The 21,861-nt window shown below is 33.0% G+C and overlaps 1 protein-coding gene across 1 annotated transcript; it reads right to left on the bottom strand.

The window, feature by feature from the left end:
* Nucleotides 1-1,227: 1,227 nt before the first annotated feature.
* Nucleotides 1,228-10,199, bottom strand: LOC112522508 (CAAX prenyl protease 1 homolog). Its single transcript, XM_025131685.1, has 14 exons — nt 10,095-10,199; nt 8,962-9,109; nt 8,735-8,819; nt 8,546-8,641; nt 7,154-7,219; nt 6,935-7,033; nt 6,706-6,819; nt 6,489-6,599; nt 6,051-6,113; nt 5,293-5,385; nt 4,218-4,331; nt 3,312-3,383; nt 3,131-3,196; nt 1,228-1,600 (listed from the first exon to the last, which is right to left on the bottom strand). The coding sequence occupies exons 1-14, from the start codon at nt 10,123-10,125 to the stop codon at nt 1,484-1,486; spliced, it is 1,275 nt and encodes a 424-aa protein (XP_024987453.1). The 5' UTR covers nt 10,126-10,199; the 3' UTR covers nt 1,228-1,483.
* Between the last annotated feature and the right edge of the window lie 11,662 nt (nt 10,200-21,861).

Below are 21,861 nucleotides of genomic sequence, written 5' to 3'. Positions count from 1 at the left end.
TTTGTATCAGCTGAACCACAACCAAGAAATTGTTCCAGTCATTCTGTATGAGTCGGGACAAAACCAAGAGCTTGTTCCAATCACCCCGTATCCTCCAGGACACCCTCGATATGCACTTCCACTCATTCTGTATCTGCCGAACCAAAGCCAAGAAAGAGTTCTAGTCACTCGGTATCCGCCAGGACACCCTCAATACATACTTAGACTCATTTTGTATCAACCGAACCAAAGCCAAGGAATAGCTTCAGTCACTCCATATCAGTCGTCCCAAAGCGATGAGGCAGTTTCAAGCACTCTGTATCAGTCGTATCTAAGCCAAAAGAGCTACCAAACACCATATGAGTCGTACCAAACTCTCTTTCAACCGTTCCAAAGCCAAGAGAGAGATCAAACTCCATATTAGTCGTATCAAAATCACAAGTACGAAACCCAAGAGCTACATATTCCATTACAAGTAGAGGTTCCGACAGATAAAACGTGTAATCAATGCAACCAGAAGAGACATGATCATTAGGATTATTCAAAGACGTCAACCAATGTAGAGACGTTGAAAGCAGGCGGTCACAAGGCGTTGGATAGCCAAAGAAAACCGTTTGTGCATAACTTTAATTTAAATAAATCTTGTTAGATAAATATTTCCAGTTGTTCTTTATCAATAATCGGATGCCGACCATTTATTTGAAACCATAATTTCAAATTGTCTTCCCTTAATGAATATTTTAAGAGGAGCAAAAAAGTTTGTATCTTGTCCATCCACCCGGTCTCATCTAGTCCGAGTTTAATTGTCACAACAAACATGACACAACAAATATTTATTATAATACCCTATTTCGTCTCCATTATCAAACGCACCAGACCTAATCCCAAGAGTTCTATTCTTTTCTCCATATAAAGTGCGTTTGGCATGCAAACAAGATTTAACAAAATTGGACAAGACGAGCAAGATCAAGGGGAGTCGTACAATGTTTTAGGATTTTAATTTGACAGACATGTTGATAATATACTAATCTTGTCTCATCTCCCTGATTTTTGTCCACAATCAATTAGGGACTAGTTTTTGTCCTTGATTTTTGCCCACTCGGTTACATCATATCTCATCACAGGGACGAGTTTTTGTTCTGTCCTGACCCGTGTACCAAACACACCGCTAGAACTGAGAGACTCGACGTTGGGGTAACACCAAGGGAAAAATTGCCGATTCTCAAATGCAGAAAGCTTAAAACGAAATAAAAGGAAATGAAAAGCAGGTACATCCATCCACAACTGAGAACCATGTTTTACACTGGATAAAAATGTTCATGACAAAGTCTACATGATACTTCTTCTATCCCCTTACCTTTTTAACATTTCCTCACCTCGACCACATACCAACGTTCTATTCTCGTCTAAAAACACAAATGTATCGCTTTAAGAGTAGCAGTGTGGTCCGCAAGAACATCGATCGATATGAGTCTACACTCTAAAATCTTCAAACCGTTTTGTATCAATCTGCCTTCTTATCGGCTTTGTCTATGGCAGCTAACCTTTCAACCAGAGGAGGGTGAGAGTAGTGATAAGCAGAGTACCATGGATCCGTGTTCATTGCTGACAAGTTCTCCTCCTGCAAGTTCGTAAATATATGCATAAATTAATCACAAAAATAGATTTATAAAACAAACGATAAATCGGCAGAAGAAAAGCAACTGACAACTGTGTTGGAAAAAATGTCCTATAAAAAAGCAAATACGCGATTTAATTTCAAAATGTCCTAAGAACATTATACGGTCCAAACGGGTTAATAGAGTCCTTTCAACATATTGTAATATCTTGACATAGGATGAACAATTGTTTCGTCCTATGAAACAGTCTATTAGGACATTCAGATTATTTCGCGTCCTATGAAACCAATTTTGCTATAATGTTGCACCCCCACATGGAACAACTCACTTGTAATACCCATTCGCTCGATCTGGAAATAGAATGTGTTCCCTTTTCGGGCAAAGTTGAAATCCAAATTACCCCTTTGCCCGTTTACGCTCCTTACCAAACAATTTTCTATAAAGCATTAACCGGAGCTATGCGGTTTGCTAGCCTTCTAGCACTTAACCTCAACAAGGCGATAACGCAAAGCATAGGCGGATCATTTGAAAATAATACATTCCTTAATTGTTGAACATGAGAAAATTAGAAATTCAATACTATATTGTTTTGATATAATTATTTTCCTAAATGACTTGCTTCATTTCTCCAATGAAAGGATAAAAAGGGTTCTCCAAGTCCAACTTGAGAGATGTCAACTAATCCATGCTTAATTTTGAAAACCAGAATTCAACATTTAGCTGCTAACCAAGACAGCGGGGACACTTAACTCCTAGGTGGTCAATTAAACTACGTTAACTAATCGAAGCAATGGGCACTTAATGRTTAGATGGCAGCTTAAGCTTTTAGAACAGTCCCAAGATATCGAATCATTCACAGGATTCCTCTATGTTGTCAAGTACTCCTTCAATCCCAAAATACATGTCCGTAATAAAAAAGGCATACAGTTTTAGAAATGTGACACTTTTTTATTAACTCAATTACAGTTTTACCCTTAATAATAGAAGAAGTAAACAATTTCTCCATCTCATAATTAAGGGTAGAACTAGAAAGTAGGCACGTACTTTTGAAAGTGGTCATTTATTTTGGGACATCGTATTTATCCTTGGATGGATGAAGTAATTGAAGAGCAAAGACAGCGGGGACACTTAACTCCTAGGTGGTCAATTAAACTACGTTAACTAATCGAAGCAATGGGCACTTAATGATTAGATGGCAGCTTAAGCTTTTAGAACAGTCCCAAGATATCGAATCATTCACAGGATTCCTCTATGTTGTCAAGTACTCCTTCAATCCCAAAATACATGTCCGTAATAAAAAAGGCATACAGTTTTAGAAATGTGACACTTTTTTATTAACTCAATTACAGTTTTACCCTTAATAATAGAAGAAGTAAACAATTTCTCCATCTCATAATTAAGGGTAGAACTAGAAAGTAGGCACGTACTTTTGAAAGTGGTCATTTATTTTGGGACATCGTATTTATCCTTGGATGGATGAAGTAATTGAAGAGCAAAGACGCCATAAAAAAGAAAAAAAAGAAGAAGAATACCTGAAGCTTAACTAGTCCATCTCGAAGTGGTTTAGAATAACCAAGCTTCTTTGCAAAAGCATCAGCCTTGGTAAAAAAAAAAGAAAAAAAAGAACAGCCATAGTCAGAAATAGCTATATATTCAAGGATCAAGAAGTAGAATAAACATCATTTGGACATGAATATCCAAAGTTAAAGCTACCTGAAACTCAAAAGCACGGCTGACAAGATTGAGACAGAAGCTCACAAGATGCTGGATTGGTATTATGGTGTGCTGCAATCAAATCATCCCAGTAAAAAGGGAGTATTAGCATCAAAATTCGACACAAAAACAGCATATTACGGTCAAACAAAAAAAACACTAAGAGCGCAGCATCTTGGAGTATTCAAACAAGGGAGATTACATGATAGAAAAAGGTATTGAATGAGTCATTATCATTGAGGAAGGATGTAATCATTGTTCTAAAACCAACAAAAAAATATTAGTGCATTGACAAGATTGAGCATATAAAAGCTCCATACTTTTACATCGTTTTCCTCTATTCTTAATTTTGTGGATCCCATACTGCCATCTTTAATTCTCCACATTTGATAGCAAATGAACCCTCTATCACATTTCACATCTCTATTTTGCCAAACATTCTAAGATTTAGCAATCCTATAGATTAAGGATACAGGGTACATTTATATGAGTGTGTGAACTTACATGTGTGTGACTCAAATCAAACAAAACTATTTTGAAGATTAAACCTTCACCCAACTCCTACTTTTGCTAGTGCACTGACAATGATCTAAACTATCAAGAAAAGAGAGCTTGTACCACCTTGTCCCTCCTTTATTTCTCTTCTACTTCTGATTTTTCCATTCCATCATTAAATTTACTATGTGGATTTTTATTTTTCCATTTTCAAAAAAAGACTAAAATAACTCGGTCATGCACACATTGTATTTGTGATCAACGACTTCAAATATATCAAAAAATACACCACGTCGGCACCAAGCTGCACCCCTGAAGCACCCGAAAAAGGGATTCGGCAAAAAGTAGATGTATAGCAAGGATAAACCAAATACAAGATTTCAAATAAAGTTGTTAGATTCATAAGTGTACCTGGAATAATATGAGCCCGATGAGTACTGGTTGAGTATCAAATCCAAAACTAAGGAATAGATCCTTCGAATTCTTTACGAGTGTATAACCTCCAAATTGCAAAAGTGTAAGAACCTGCAAAGTAAGTACACCATCTACGTCAATTCATATTTCCTCCAAGTCAAAAGTAAGATCTATTTGCCATTAAGATGAACAAAAGAAATGAAACAAGCCACAGGATCTAAACAGGTTAAACACCAAATATATTCCCGCGTCTGAACTACAATTCCCGTAAGCATGAGAAAATCTTGTTTTCCTATCATTAATCTATTCACAAGAACTATTGGGCAGACAGATCTGCATAACAAAGAGCTGCATTTGTTTTGAGAGGAAGAGAGTACACAATGACAATAAATGACTTAATTCCAGATTAATATAAAAAGCTTTCAGACGACGTCACTTAAAACATACAGAAACCATTTAAATGAAACTCTAAACACAAAAGAGTCCAAGACTAATAATTAATCTACACCTCAGCTACATGTTAAACCAACTAACAAAGTAGACAAGTTGTGAACAACAAAGCCAGAAAGGAGGGGTCTCAGAATTGTAAAGAACTTCATCCCATATGATCATCGACGATTTACTACAAAATAGCATTAATTTGCAGTAAAACTCAACTTACACCATGAGATCATGGACGGTAACTAACACATGCTAAACCCAATTGACCGAATGGACCATTCCCTAGTCTTGCAAATGAACCATCAGGTCACCAGTTTCAAATGGATCTTTTCATTTTATGTTTGGACCCACCAATCCTGGTTATCTTCCGGTGTTATGCTTGAACAATAAGCTTGTTTTCTATACAATGCTTCCGTTATTTAATAACTGTTGCTACCCAGTGGATATACACCTGGGGAACAGTTTTTGGAACTTATGGGATATGATGGGCCGGCTTAATTTCCATACAGATTCTCACTAAAATATAAAAGATACACCTATAGTAGAAAATTAGTCCCTTAAATAAACAGAATGTGTAAAACTTGGTATTCTATAATGCAACAATTACAAGAAATTAACATTTGCCACACACCTGAACAGCAATGAAAGAATACATTGTGTGATTCAGTTTCCAGTGACCAAGTTCATGAGCAATCACAGCAACAACTTCTTCCTCATTTTTACACTGCATAGCATCATACCACGTTAAACCAAATAAATTACAAGAAGAAAAAAACATGAATTTTGTTCAACAGGATTGCATTTCAACAAAAAACAAATCTTGGACAAACAAGAAAAAAATGATTTAAGAAAAAGCATTTGGAGCAGAAAGTACAGTTGAAGCATCACGCCTATGAAATACTGACAATTAACGTATACGTAACGACATGCAAGAATACACTACCACATAAGATGATTTACTAGCAGAAAATAGAAGAAAAAAAGACTAATTAATATAAAACATGTTTTAACCCTGCATTGTTACTCGTTAGCATATCCATTGTAAAGTAGTGGTGACACACATGTTGAATTATAAGGCATATTGATGCACAAGTAGCTCCAACCACAACTTTTACTACATAAAACATCAATACCATGAGAAAGCTGTTAAGCTGATATAAACATGGTTTCATCCCACAACAAAGGGTGTCAAAATTCACAAGTTCTACCATACCAACAAGTCTGCCCAACATTCAAGAGTACAAGCTGATTTGAGACAAAAATTAAGCTCTAAAGGTAGAACCCTTGTTGGTTTAAGTAAAAATGAATTACACTACTTGTTAGGTCCTATGATATGCTCGCAAACCTGATACTTTATTAAACACAGAATAAATACATAGAGAACAATACCTGCTGAATCAAAGTATCATAAAGCACAATGCGCTTGTTTTTGAAGAACCCGTACATGTATGCCTGCAGAGTAACAAGAAGTTGCATTATTCCCGAACAGGTGAATGAACAACGTGTGAAGTGTTGCCAGAGTGTAAAAGGAGATGGTAAAATGAAGTATTTTCCAAGTAAATAGTACATAAATGGTTAACTCAAATCACTATATCAGAAATCACTCTGTTTCTTTCATGAATTTTTTTAAGATTTTTAAGAGGTGAAAATCTTTCTTGTGGAAATAGAAAAAGTGGGATCTTCACAAAAGTGTAATCACGGCCCAAACATAGAAACAAAAAGCCAGAAAATAATTCCTGAGGCATACAATCTGGATGTTATCGATCTTCAAAGCTAAAGGTAATTCAGAAATCAGGATAAATTTTGCAATAAAATAGACATCCTCACATTGCTATGGCTCGACCTTGTAGATCCATCCACAACAAAAAGCTTCTTCAGAGGGAACTTGAGAGATGAAGCAAGATTCTCAATTTTTGTCCTAAGCTCGCCATCAGGTAGCTATTTTTGGTAACATGCAGATGAAATATTTCAGAGATGGAATACATTTAAACAATCAATCATGTATGGACTTTCTCTATCAAAAAATTAAAAGTTGAATGCTCACCGGTGTGAACTTGTTAAAAAGGGGTGCAATCAGAACCGGGTAAATTGTCATCATGACAAGGGACAAAACAAACATGAATCCCCAAAGATAGATAGCCAAGTAGGGACCACCTTTCTGCAATGAAAAGAGAACACTCTTGCTATAACAAATTTGCAAAAAACTAAAATATGGAATTTTCCTAAAAATGATATCGCAAGGAATACATCATCCACGATATCACTTCCAGTACCTGTACTATTAAAATGATGGCAGCCACAACAGGAGGTCCTATTATTATAGCCAAGATCATGCCCTTAATCATGTCTCGAATGAAAAGCCAAACTGTTTGCTGCAAGTATAAATATCATGTGTTACAAATATAATATCTAGTACAGATAAAGATCGACTCCAAATTTTGATATATAAAGCAGTTCAACTATAAAATGACAGGAACCATGCTCAATAAAACCTTGTTAAAGCCATGTCGCTCCTCAATTACAAAAGTCGAGTAGAGAGAAAATGGCAAGTCTGTGATCTGCACAAAGTATATCAAATAAAATGTAAATGAACAGTAAGATTACAGCAGCATACACAGGTTTAAAGGATTAACAATGAGAAATACTAGTGAAATGAACACTAGAATAAAAGGCCTGTGAATACTCGGTAGAGAGAATTTTAACAACCACATGTGTTTCAAACTTCACCAAGAATCAACTTGAAGAGCCAGACAAGTTACCAACCAAAAAATAGATAAATGTCCTGTCCCTATATCAAGCATAACATTCACAATAGATACAAAAACCATACAAGAGGCTACTCTACTTAACCCGGCCCCACTTTCAAATTAATCTCAGAAAAATCATAGTGTTTGGAAGACCCCATATCTATGTATTAACTGTTAAGAGTTTTGAACTCGAAATAGATTTGGTGATTAGGTGCACACAACAAATTGGCTCCCAAAAGGAACTTTTTCCATATGTAAGCTTTAGGACCCTGATTCTGACTATGTTAGCCTTATCCAGCAACATATCCACTAGACATCCATATTTTTTCCTATACAATCTTCCTAGCACAAACTCTCCACAAGCCTTTGAAATTCAATAGCCTTCGGAGAAAAGCGACAAGTACCACTGGACAAGCAAATCACTTTTGGAGCGATGATCTTGTTTTGTTCCTCGGTTGAAAAGAGATATCTTATGTTGGTGAAGATATGACATTGCCTATACCAAACTTCACTTCTCATGTCAGCAGAGTCTGTAAACTAATATAGCAACACATTTGTTTACAGAAGACAGGTGTTTAGATGGCAACAAAACCAGTAAAGACAATTGGGCGAAAATGAGTTAGCATGAGAGAAGCATTCAGATTGGATGAGCACGTCCCATGAAGACCAAAATGGACCTTGAAAAAAATGACCTTACCATGAAAGTATGTAAATAGGTTCAGAGAAGACCAACACTAACATGGACAAGAAATATGTAGCCGATTTAGATATACAAGTCTTGATTTTGACAAAGATTACTTGACAAAGAAATTTGCAAGTCCAATCCACGTAAATGGGACAAGATAAATCAGTCATAGATATGCAGTAATTAAATATTGGGCATACAGAAATTTTTTTCTTACATGTGCAAATAAGCATTCTGTTTGTTTGTATACATAAAGACCTTCTGATGTAAATGTGATCCATGCAACTGTTATAGCTATGTGATGGTACAATTTTTGGCATATAACAGATGTTGTTCTGCATATGTCATATGTGCAAGTAAGCAAACTTTTATTTGTTATAAATATGAACTTCTGATCTAGTTTCATCAAGTGGAAATCAATGCTAGTGAAAGAAAAAAACATATACATGTACCTGAGACCAAATCATAACACCGGCTAAGAATGCGAGCGTATGATATATTTCACTTTCTGCATCAAGGCCAACGATTTCCAAAACATAACCTGATCTCTGTGGTTGTTTAAAGAAACATGATAAAAGGTTGTTAAGACAACTACAAATATGTTTTGAGAGAATTTATAGATAAGGCACTAAACCACCCACCTTCCAGAACCAAGGCAATACACCAAATAGCAAGATAGCAGAGTCCATCACTATTGTTACAAATTCATGAACAAAGTGGAAGCGACTGAGAAATGAAAAAAGAAAACACACAAAGAAGAAGAAAATTGAATCAGCAGTTTGAGCATATATGATCACCAAATTCGATCAGCATGCTGCAGGAGAAACATCAACCTGCAGGAAAAGAAATATGCTGACGATGAAAATACCTTTTATCAATACTATAAGCTCTAGATTTTTCAAACTTCTCCTGACTAATCACCCCTTCCAAAGTTTTAGGAAGGGTTGGCAGCTTGAGAGCAGTGTGTTGTCGCAAATCTAGATATGTCTCAAAGATGTACATCAATATCATGAATCCTGGGAATCAAAAGCAACTGTAGTCAGAGGAATTCACTTTATCTGTATTACAAATTTTACAGTTACACCAAAAAAGCTCAAAAGCTTCCAGATGACAAAAAAGGCTACAAAAAAATCATCATTCTCACACTGGAAAAGAAAATAATAAATAAAATCAGAAACATAGCCAAACCCAGTTTAAACAAAATTTTAGCAGCATTTACTAATAATCAGGATTTTTAAGTCACAAAAACAATTCAAAACTTATATAAATCTGAAAACTGAAACAGGATAAACAAAGACATATGAACAATGTTACAATTACAATGGTATGCAACACTAAAATTAGCAACACTTTTGACAGCCTCTGAATTCATTTTAGATTTCTTTGTGGCAGGGTTAAGGTAAAGTAAATGAAGATTAAATATATAATCTTCAGCTTCTCACTTTCTTTGAATACCCATATTCATATAGGCACAGAAATCCAGTGTTTCAGCAAGGACCAAGAGACTTAGAAATTCAAGTCAAACTTCGGATCACAGTAACCATTTTACCATAACTAAAATTCAACTTAATAATTCGAAGTTACTTTTGTGCTTAATGATTTACTACTCCCCGCAATCTCCATATGAGCAAAGTTGGATCACAAAAGAAGCATTTTAAGAACATTACTTGTAAGCATACACTAAGCCTGTAAGCCATACTAGATACAACATAATTTAACACCCAAGGGCCAAGGATAAACCCATTCCTCCACGATCACAAACAAAAACCCTAGCAATTACTTCAACAAAAAGCAAAGTATCTGACAGTCGAAGACAAACAATCAAACCAATAATAGTATAAGGTAGAATCAACAGTAGCAATCGCAAAACCCTAATAATGAAAAAACAAAGACAAATTACTCCTCAAAATCAGCAAATAAATGAAGAAACTCAAAAGGAACGATAAGCGGAATACATAGCTAATATAGGAACATAATGAGAAAGAAAGGATATGAACATACCGACTACGGCTTCCATGTAGGGAAACGCCATGGTTGTCTCAAGGTTGAAGGATAGAGACGATCCGAGAAGTAGAGAGATTTTGGTCGATCTATGAGCGGTATTCCATGTACGGGTGGAAAACACAACCCTATTTATTTACACCCTTTTTTTAAGTAGTGCAAGGGGTGTTTCAAAGTTTTTTCTAAAATGTTTCATCCATGCTCAAGCGAGTTTGGAATTGTTTATAAAAATAACTTATTTATTTTGGTATGACATTGGTAATAAGCACTTTTAAATGTTTAGATAAATAATTTACTGGTATCGAACCGATAATAAGGAGTTTTTAAATAAGTTAAACTCTTCTGACTTATAATAAGTTGATAATTGTTTTAAATAAGCAATCTCAAACACCCACTAAGTAGTGCAAGGGTCTCTTTAAAGTTTTTTCTAAAATGTTTCATCCATATTCAGTTTATGAAAAAATCTTTTAAATAAAAATATTTGTTATCTAGACAAATAGGTTCCTTTCTAATCATCGTAATATGGACGGTTCTTTACTTGATCTAAAACCATCGTAATAATCGGATCTTTTCTAATCGGGGAAATACTCATACCGGTCGTCTTTCTGAGCTCCAACTCCTTAACATTTCATTGGATTTCTAAACGAGCCAAACGGTTCAATATTTCATGGATGGATTGATGTGGAGGTCAAGGTCTCGATAGATATAGTTGGTTTGAGTTTACTATGATTTTTAGTTGCTGGAATTGTGATTTGGTCTTGGCTTCTTCGTTCTTTTGTTGATGCCTTTTATCTTTTGTGTTCGGTTCAACTTCCCCGTTGGTTGTTGTCCTATTTTGCTTTTCTTCCTCGTTTTTGTTCCCTCTTTGTTGATGTTTTGATGGAGATATCAGATATGGGACCTTGCCTTCAACTTCAAGAACTCTTAAATCACAAACAGATACCTCCAATGTTCCTTAAAATCGGACCTCAAGCTTCACATAAACCCGGTCTAGAGAGAAAATGGTGGCGGAGAAGAGTTAGGGGTGAAGAAATGAGCAACCTCTTTTATAAAATGACCAGTTTTAAGTCACACGACTATAATAGGCTCTCAACGAAGAGCCCAAAATCGTATGTGTTACATAAATGCTATTTTATCTAAAATAATTTAAAAAATAACCTATTTTATAACTATTTAAACAATAGGCTAGTTTATTATCGTCAAACATGATTTAAGATACTAATTTAATTCATACTGTTGGTCCTGGGAAGTGATGACTTACATATGAAGTGTTTGTAGAAATGGGTTGAATACAAGCACAACAAATTTTCACTTTTTAATTATAGATTTTATATTTTGTATAAAATAAAGAATTACAGATTTGTTGCAGAAATTAGGAAGATAAAACCTTAGGCCAGTGATCTTAAACAATCTGACCGTCACAAATTTGTTAAAACTAAAAAAGTAGGGAAAGGAAGTTCTCTTTCATATCCAAAGAACTAAGGAAGTTCTTCAGAGGATGATGCCGATTTTGTTTACGAAACACTCACAAATACGTTATTACAAAACGGGTGCGTAGCATTGAACGACAAAAGTGACATTTTTATAGCTACCATTGCATTAAATGTTTATTGTCCAAGTTTAATGTATATCTTCTTTTGATTAGCTGATCCATGCATCCTAGTACTCTTCATTTTAGCCGTTGAGTTTGATGTAGACAATTTGTTAACTTATCCCAGCTTCATGTATGCCGAGGGAACAGTAAAGTAAGTATGTCACCAATTAGATAGTACTTTTGTACTTGCTTTAACTAACATGTTGTACATGTTCTCATACTGAAAAAGAAAATAAGAGAGTTAGTGAGCAAAACTTATTGACCAAGTTTGTACTCCAAGATTCGGCTTGCTAGTAATAGTATTTGTGAGACTACTAGTTGACGTTATATTATATTGATCTTGTTTTTTGCTAGATGACAAATCAATCCTCTTTGCTAACGATCTTGATCTCACTTTAACTAGTCTTCAATTTTATTGAAAGTTTTCTCCTCTTGGATCAATACAAATAGTCATACACTTTATTGAAAGTTTTCTCCTCTTGGATCAATACAAAAAATCCTATTTTTTTCTATATCCGAAATACAACCTATATATATATATATATATATATATATATATGTATGTATATTGGATTTTTAGTTATACACTTTATGAAGATGCTTCATCAGATATGGAGGATAATTTAGTACAAATTAAAACATTTTAAGTTATAACATACTTTCAGGAAAACCAATCTGATTTTCATGATCGGGTAACAGTTTTGACGAGTATTTAATTTATTTGAAACAAATAAAAGTACAAAATGTTGTAACGGTATTTTTTTTCCACTCGAAAGCAAATACAACCAGGTGTGCAAGAAAAACGACTAACCCAATCCTACCCGAAATAATTCAGCCTAATCAGAAGCGATACGATATTTAATCAGTTGTAAAATCTTTAAAACTATAGGTATTGGGTTGGAATTGAGTTATGATCATTTGAACCCAACCCAACCTGATAAATCCAATGTCTTTCTATATCGTGTATTTAATATGATTGTTGAATCCTTAATCAATATATGTATTAGACATTATACCAACCCGTAATTAACTTCGTTCATAATTATATTATAATTTCTACCATAATTTTATTTTCTTATTTTCATTAATGGAAAAATCTAAAAAAACTCAATCAACTTTTCCATTTTGAATGGTTTAGTCTTTATTTATTTTTTTAATAAAAAACTCATTAAACTTTCTTATTTTAAATGATTTAGTTCTTAAAACTTTTTTTTGAATGAAAAACCCATTATATTTTCTCATTTTTTGAATGATTAAAGTCCTAAACTTTTTTTTGAATAAATAAACTATCGAATTTTTAAAAATTGGTTACGTATATTCTTTTAACCCAAAAAAACTACCTGAAATCGGCTAGGAAAATATTAAAGTAAAAAAAAACACTTAAATCCGTTTTACTTTTCCCAAGCCTACGTCATTCAAATCCTCCGTCACCCCATTGTCGTTTGCTCTCTATTACAGCCTATCACCTTTGTTGGCCCATATCATCGATCTCACTCTTTTTAGTGTTTTTTTTTTTTTTTTGTATTTTGGTTCTCCATTTTTTTTATTTGTATGTGAGCTCTATTAAATTGTTGTAAAAGAAGGAGAATCGAAAGACAAAACATATAAAAAAAAGAGAGATTGATGGCAAAGGCCAACGATCGCAATGAACAATAAAGATAATAGACAACGATAGAGCAACGAGGAGTGGTGATAAAGAGTGATATTTAATAGTTTTCGTTTTTAGGTATAATTTTTTAATTTAATTTTTTATTATAATTTAATTTAGATTAATAACAAAGTAATTTATTTTTGGTTTAATAATATAATTTTTTATAAAGATAATAATTAAACATTTTGTTAGAACTCAATGATTATCTTAATTATATTTTAGATTTTCTATATTTAAAATGGATGTTTATCCTATATTTGATTATGTTTGTCTGCAGTTAGTTACACGAATTTAAAATAGATCTTTAATAAGTTGTACTTACGTAAAATTACTTCTAATCTTGAATTTTAAATAATATGCATCAATAAACAGTACTTCATGTATAAAAAATGGTTTTTAAGAGTTTTTGTAAAATGTTTTATAGTATAGTATAGATTTAGGACCTATGCATGCATTTTTATGCCTTGTAAGTCCTTTCTTGGCGTATTAAAAATATTTTTATTAAGATGATGGATATTAAGGTAAAATTTGTTTTTTAAGAGGTGTTGAAGTCTGAAAACTTATTTCACTTCTGATTTATAAGAGATGGTGCTGAAGTCTGAAATCTAAATCAATAAACGTCTGAATTTGTTCAAATTGTCTATTTTACCTATTAAAAATTATAGTGTTGAATTTATAGATAAATTTATACAATTTCATATATTTATTCATCATCATTATGAAACATGTAAATTATATAATTAATATTAATTTAAACAAAAATATGTCATTAACGGTGTTTAACACATTTACATCCTAGTAAATACATTAATTGAGAGAGGCGAAGATTGATTTGGTAAGAAATTGATTAAGATAAATGATCGATTAAGGTTAATCGATTGAGAAACGTCGTTGTTGAAGATTTGAAGAACAATAAGAGGCAAATAAGATGTTGGTTTGCCTCTTATTAGATAAGAAAAAAATAAAACAGGTGTCTCTGAAAAATTGAAACAAACAAACATTCTGAATGGCTTTGCCTTTTGACGAATCAGACATAAGAGGCTAATAAGAGTTTTTTATGAAAAACAAACAAGACTTCAGCGACATTTTAATTCCTCAACAATTATTATCCATCTCCCATTACCGTTCTCCCTCTTCGTGTTCCCTTCATTTGCACCCGCTTTTTCTTAAACTCTATTTTTATTAAAAAAAATTAAAAAAACAAAAGTATTCATGCAGAAAGAAAGTTTTCTGCGTAAACTTTGTTTGGTTGACATTCAAAAAACACGTATGATGCCAACTTATCAAAGTTTATGCAGAAAACCTGCTTTCTACGTGGACTTTGTTTTTTTTCTTCAATTTTCTTATTTTTTCCAATTTCTTTTATAAAAATATTAAAAAAGTTTACGTAGAAAAACACTTTCTACATAAACTTTATTTATTATTTTTTTTCATTTTTTCATATTTAAGAAAATACTTTATTTGTAAAATATATTTTTTTGTAAACTACAGGAAAGATTGGAAAATTATTTGTAAGATATATTTATTTAATTTTTTTTTTCATTTTTCTAGATTAAAAAAGTAATAAGAGGTACGTTTGGTTTACATGATTGTTTTTTAGAGATTTGGATTTGGAGGGATTTAAATTGAAAAATGAATTTGAAATCATTGGTATGTTTGGTTTGTAGGACTTTGAATGGAATTAGATTTCATTATTTATAAATAATTATAAAAAAGAATATAAATAATTATAAAAACAATTAAATTGCATTTTTATTAATCAATTATTACAAAACAAATGTTTTTAACATTTTAAAAATCTTATTGCATACAATCCTACGAAATTTTATGAAATCACGAGCACTCCCTAAGGATTTCAAAATCCTATATTTGAAGGACTTCAATTAAATCTAAAGATTTCAAATCCAAACAATCCAACAAATTAAACTATGAAAAATAAAAGTTAATGCAGAAACCGACTTTCTGCGTAATTCTATTTTTTTTTTTTATAAAAGATCTAGAAAAAAATGAAAAATAAAAATAATGTTTACGTAGAAAGTAGGCTTTATGCGTAAACTTTATATATGAACTTTCTTGAGCTGATATTCTATGTGTTTTTTGAATTCCAACCTAACAAAATTTACATAGAAAGTTTACGTTGAAAGCCTACTTTCTGTGTAAACTTTGCTTAATGAAAAAAAGAGTTTACATAGAAAAAAAAAACTCTATGCGTAAAAGGTGGCAATTTAAGGAAATTAATTTGAAAAGTGGCCAAAAAATGATTTTGAAAAGGAATAACTGAAAGTTGTAATTTTGGTTTGGCTAGCTCGATCTTTAAAAACAAAGTGCGTGTACCTGAATACGTAAGGGATAACATTAAGGGGGTACAAAACTATCAAAATCTTTCACAGCCATCTTCTACAAACTTTGTCATAAACCTCTACTTTTTACAGTAGCACATGATTCATCCATACCACTCTGGATAAGAAAACCCTTGAAGAAAAACGCAAATCGAATAGGCAACATGAAAAACGATGAATAAAAAGATATGTTAGAGGATGGAGTTCAAACCTGGATAGCCATAGAGAAACCCAAATGTGTAAAAAGGAACCCTGATGTGGGCATCAAAAACCAAAGAAACAACAATCTATTAAAATATTTCACCAAATAAACAACCATCCATGGAAAGTCAACTAATAGTACAAAACAACGATAAAATCCCAATTCACAAACACGTTAAATAAGGAATAATAATCAGGCAAAGATGAAGGAGGATAACGTGATTTTGGGCAGAGATGATATCACTTCAAATCCAAAACCTTCGTTCACATTGGAATCCAGAAGGAACGAAGGATGATGCAAAGATGAAGGAGGAGAGCGTGATTCGAGGCAGGGAACAGGAGAACAAGAAGGAAGAGAGCAGTGTGTTTCATCATGAACCTTTAAAGTAATATTGCACTTTGTGAAATTAATACCCACCTCGATAGAGTCTCTGTTCAATAGGAAACTTAAAATGTATTTGGGAGCGAAATATGATATTGGGAACATAAGTTGGTAGTACTTTGAACTTTCGAATATCAATAGCCTGGTGAGAAAATGTATTGGGAGCGGAATATGAAGCTGTACTTCATGTTTTTAAACTTGTAACTAAGAGGTAAAGACTTGGGCATGGCATAGTCATGAACCCGAGTTCGAGCCCTGGGAGGGGAGTGTTGGCGACATTTAAGTGGGGCCATGTTTAGCCTCCAAATTTGCCGGGGATTAGTCGGGCTTTGGCCCGGACACCCTTAMAAAAAAAAAAAAAACTAAGAGATTTTAAGATTTTATGTTTAAATTGGTAGTAATTAATGCATTATAAGTTGTTTTTAAAACTAGTGTTGGTATGCTTTATAAGATGGTATGGATACAGAAGAAAACCAAGGATGATGACTTTCAAACATGAGATTTGAGTAATCCTTAAATCTTGAAATGTGGTTGAGCTTCTTCGTCCACATTGGTGAGAAAGTTAAAGTTTTGAAGTAGGAAATAAGTATAAGAAAGGAGGGTGGGTGCTTTCGTATCAACTAATATGGTTGGCTCAGTTTAGTTTAACATCCTTAAATCCAAAATATAACATAATAATTGACAACTGACTGACAGATACAAATGTCGAGTAAAGGACGACAATATCAACTCTACCTCTTAAGTTAAAGTGGAAAAGTAATAACACCATGGCTAAGATTCGTCACAGGAATCTAACCAAGTCTAAATGACTATGACTCAAGGAGATCATTCCCACACTTCAATCCATGAGAATCACACCTTCCCCTTCAACCCTAACTAACTCCCTTCTTGGTACCTTCCCAAAAAGGTTTCAATAAAAGCGAGGGTTAGACCAAAGCTGCAGTGAATTCCCTGTAACACAGGAATACACGCTAAAGCATTTTAGTATTAAACATAGTTGGAAATAATAAGGTACATACTTAAAACATAACACATTAATGCTCGTTGCGACAGTTGAACACACTTACAGTCACTCACACTCGTGACCAATCATCTGAGCTCCCACATGCCCTTAAAGTGAGCTACATGAAACGAATTCATGTGTTTCATTCAGGTATACACCTCTGGCAGTTTAAAACACTATTGTACACACCCACACTAAGAACTCACACTTGTAAATATTAATTTCTCAAGTATTTGAAACACACTATGTGAATTCAAGTCAAATAACAATTCCAACATAATGATGAGTATATGTTTGTCAAGAATAACAGGAGGAAACTCACATTAAGTCCAAGCCTATTCACACCTTCTTAGGCTAAGAATTCATCAACTGCACACCTGAATAGGATTACCAAAAGATATATTAAAACCCCCAAAGAACCTCCAATTAAACCACTAATAAACCCCTTAGATAAAGACCTAATATACATATCCAAACTACTCTTCATACGAAATTGAAAGTGGTGAAACAAAAACTTACACGACTTGGCCTGCGGCCAAAGTCGCGATGCACGCACAAGATCTGCTTAAAATCCTGAAACCCCAAATTCAAATCCAACTCATACCAACAATATTTTAGGGATCAAAATCCACACCAATTCAACATGGAACCAATCCTGCAATATTCCAGTCCAACTAATCTTTAGATTTAAAGATTCCCCCCCATAAACGAAAGATTTAAGCTAAACCATAGAGCTTTTTCTTAAATTCACCCATTCCATCATGAGAAATCAATACTAAAATATAACCAAAGATCAAATCGATTTGCAAATATAATTCATACCATAAATATCATTTTCCCAACTAAAATCATCTTGAAGTTTGAGGAACCCAACCCCAAATGAAAACTCCAACAAGGATATTAAGGAATATACTAGGAGATTGATCTTACACCTAAAATGGATTCCCTTCACACACCCTTTTCCCCCTTCAAGAATCGCAACCCCCCCCCTCCACTTTTGCTCCTACCGATTGAAAAATGAGAGGAATAATGGAGATCCTCTCCTTTTAGACCTGCATTTGCATAATCAACCCCTGCAAATAAGTTCCTTTTTCCACTCCACCCTTCAACTTTATTTAATTACCCACAAATGGAATCGGGCTACCCTACCTTATTTTTGCATCATCCCACTTTGGTGAGAAGATGCAAGTTTTGAAGTATGAAGTGAGTATAAGAAAGAAGGGGTTGATGTTTTTGTGTCAACTCGTGTGGTTGGCTCAATTTAGTTGTAACATCACTTGTCTACGTGGTGAACCAGATGGTGTCACTAACGAGAATTAATACAAAGACATAAATATTTCAAAACTATTAATAAACTTCAAACATAGATTACAACTTCTAAAATTTGAAATGAACAAAACCTTAAAAATACAACAAAGATGAAACCTAACTCCATTTCATCACAAATTTCAACAAAAATTACCTGAATTAAAGATGAACAAAACCCTAAATATTACAACAAAGATGGAACCGGACTCCAATTCATCACAGATGTTTTGGATTATCCTAGATCAAGAAACACAAGTAATTACATATAAAGAGGAGTTTCAAGAGGAACAACGTGTTCGTACCAATGATTTTCAGTTTCACTTAATTCAATTTTCAAAAATTATAAGAAGAACCTTTTAGATCATCATTTCCTTTTTTCAAATACGTTTGAAAAAACCAAACTCCTTTTTTGTTCCTTTTTGTATCAATGGCTTCTTCATGGACTTGCTCCAGATTCGTTAAACCCCAACTGCCATATTTGCTCATCATCTCCAAATCACATCGTTTCTTTTTTGTCTTTCTCAAATTTGAGGATGGAGGATGAAGATTTATGGGACTAGGAACTCATTATTTCTGTCAAATAAGAGTGTTGATTACTGATTGTTGAAAAATCAACAACTAGAAGGTATTCAAGATGAGAAGGCAATCAACTGGGGGAAGTGATAATGAAACGAAGGAAGCCGAGGAAGTTCAGTAGAGGCCGGGGAAATTAACTCACAGTGAGAGAAAGGGTAGACGTGTTTTGAGAGAAAGAGGTGAATTTTGGAAAAGTGTTGGCTTAATGGATTAAGCTCACCCTCACGAGCTAAGCAAATAAGCCATTGTTTGAGTGATTAAGTGATGGCGGCCTTAGCATGGAGGACCAGGTTTTATTGTTTCTGGAGGCCCATGACCGAGCCAACAGGGGGTGACACACTTAAACTCACATAACTTTTGCTACAGAACTCCGTTTCAGGCTCATAATACGTCGATTCGAAGCTTCGAACGAGGAGGACGCCGTTTTTTAGCCTAAAAACATCATTTGAACATGTTATGGGCACTTTTGTATTTTTGCATATATTTTACATTTTTGTTTGGGCTTTTATGTTTGGCCTATCGTCTTTCTCAGGCCCGTTTAAATTTGAGGACTCTTATTTATATGTTGATTGTGTAAGATGGATGGTCAGATATTGAGTACAATTTTCCATCCAAAATTGAGTTCATTGTGAATTTGATTTAGGTCTAAAGTTCGGTATTCGTTAAATTAATGAACTTTAGAAGTGATTGATTTCGGGTATTCACATAATTAATGAGCTCAACCCTCATGTACGTTGCATCATTAATCCATTAACAAACACTCTTGTATGACTTATCAAATAAGTCATGTATGTCATACAACCCACTAAAACCAACCCCTTACATATCCATGTACCCAGGATGGACCCATAAAATTTTCCATAAAGTGGCACCATATAACACGGTTGCACCTTTTAATACAATACGATTACATCTTTCACAAATCTATTTTTTTTAGCTTACGACAGAGAAACAATACCAACCCCTAGGTCGGACCCTGCATGTGCCAAATAATTAGTTACATATAAATAATTTTGGATATAGTCAAATAATGGTTCTTCTAAAACACGGTTCAATAATAAATGGTTAAACATTCTTATAAGATATTGATAAAATTCATTGTCGATTTTAGGTTTTCTTTTTGAAAAAAATAAAACCTTTCGTAATTTATCCATCAACACTTCTATAAGACGCTAGTTTTCTCAAAAATATACAACAACGTACATTAAAACCCTTATTTTATTTAAAAAAAATCATGTTATTCGTAAATATGGATATAAATGTGTCAAATTTGTACCAAATAAAAACATCCAAAATGTTACCAATGATATCAATCAAATTGATAGTCAACGTGTTTGGTTGGTAAAAATGTACCGATTCTCCAATTATGGATTGTTGATATGCTAATGGTATACATTTTTCAATACCATGACGTTACCATACCAAGTCTCTTTAAATTATATATATATATATATATATATATATGTGTAGATATATATATATACATCCGAGAGTAATCTATTAGCATGTTAAATTTTGCTTTCTGAACAGGACTCCTAAAATTTTGGGGCCTAATTTACATGTGATTAGGGCCCGAATCTATATAACCTAACCCGTGAATCCACCTCAATGAATATCTGTCTAATTTCTTTCAAAATTAAAAACGACTAATTAATTTTAAATTTTACCAATAAAAAATAATTATTTGATATTCTTTCCACTTTGTCATTTTAAATATTCTTGTCATTTTAATGTACTATTTTTAATATGATACAAACTTTTATATTTTATTTTGTGTAATATTCATTTTAGACATATTTTTAGTTTTGAGACGGGCCTATACACACACATTATATATTTAAATATATACTTACTAATTAGACTATTACCATCTACATTATACCCTAACTCTATTATTATAGCTACGACTGTTGTATTTCTTGTTACAGATTAATTGATTATAACTTATTGTTTAATTTGTTTTCAGAGTTTGGAAAAGTCATTCACATGTTAACCATCGATTATGTGTTTACCTTATATATTGCATTTTATACGTTTATGATATTGGTATTGGTACTTGTACCAATAAAATTATTAGCAACCAGTTAAATTAGTAAACAAAATCTGATAATTGATATTAATAACTGATTTCTTGATATAGTAACCAATTTAGAATACAAAATTCACTAGGATCATTTAAATCCATGACCTCATGACCTATTAAAATAAAACTGAGTATTGCTATATGCACATTTATTTATATCATAATCAGATCAAATCAAATCTTACATTGAAAATGTGAAAAATGAATATGTATGAAAAGAAAATTAATAAATAAAAATATATTTACTAATCTATACTGTATTATAAAACATTTGACACAGATTTTTAAAAATCATTTTTTATACATGAACTATTGGATATTGGTACAGATTACTTAAAATTCAAGATTAAAAATAATTATATGTAAGTACAACTTATTAAAAAATAAAAAATAAATCGTTTTTTAAAATCACATAAAACAATATTATAACATTAACAGGGACAAAATAAGAACATTAAAATCAAAATGAATCTCGTTTTATTGTATAATTACCGATCTACCCCTTCCATAAAAACAACTTATGTCGTATACCTAAATGTCTCATTCCGTTTGTAGACTACGAGATGGGTATTCTCTTGATAAAAATACTCAGAGGTCTTTGCTACAAATACTCAGAGGTCCCTTACCCCT

Source organism: Cynara cardunculus, assembly GCF_001531365.2.
Source record: "Cynara cardunculus var. scolymus isolate 2C chromosome LG 12, CcrdV1, whole genome shotgun sequence".
NCBI classification, from domain to species: Eukaryota; Viridiplantae; Streptophyta; class Magnoliopsida; order Asterales; family Asteraceae; genus Cynara; species Cynara cardunculus.
The sequence above is the reverse complement of the archived record's forward strand: the minus strand, read 5'-3'. Positions and strand labels throughout refer to the sequence as shown.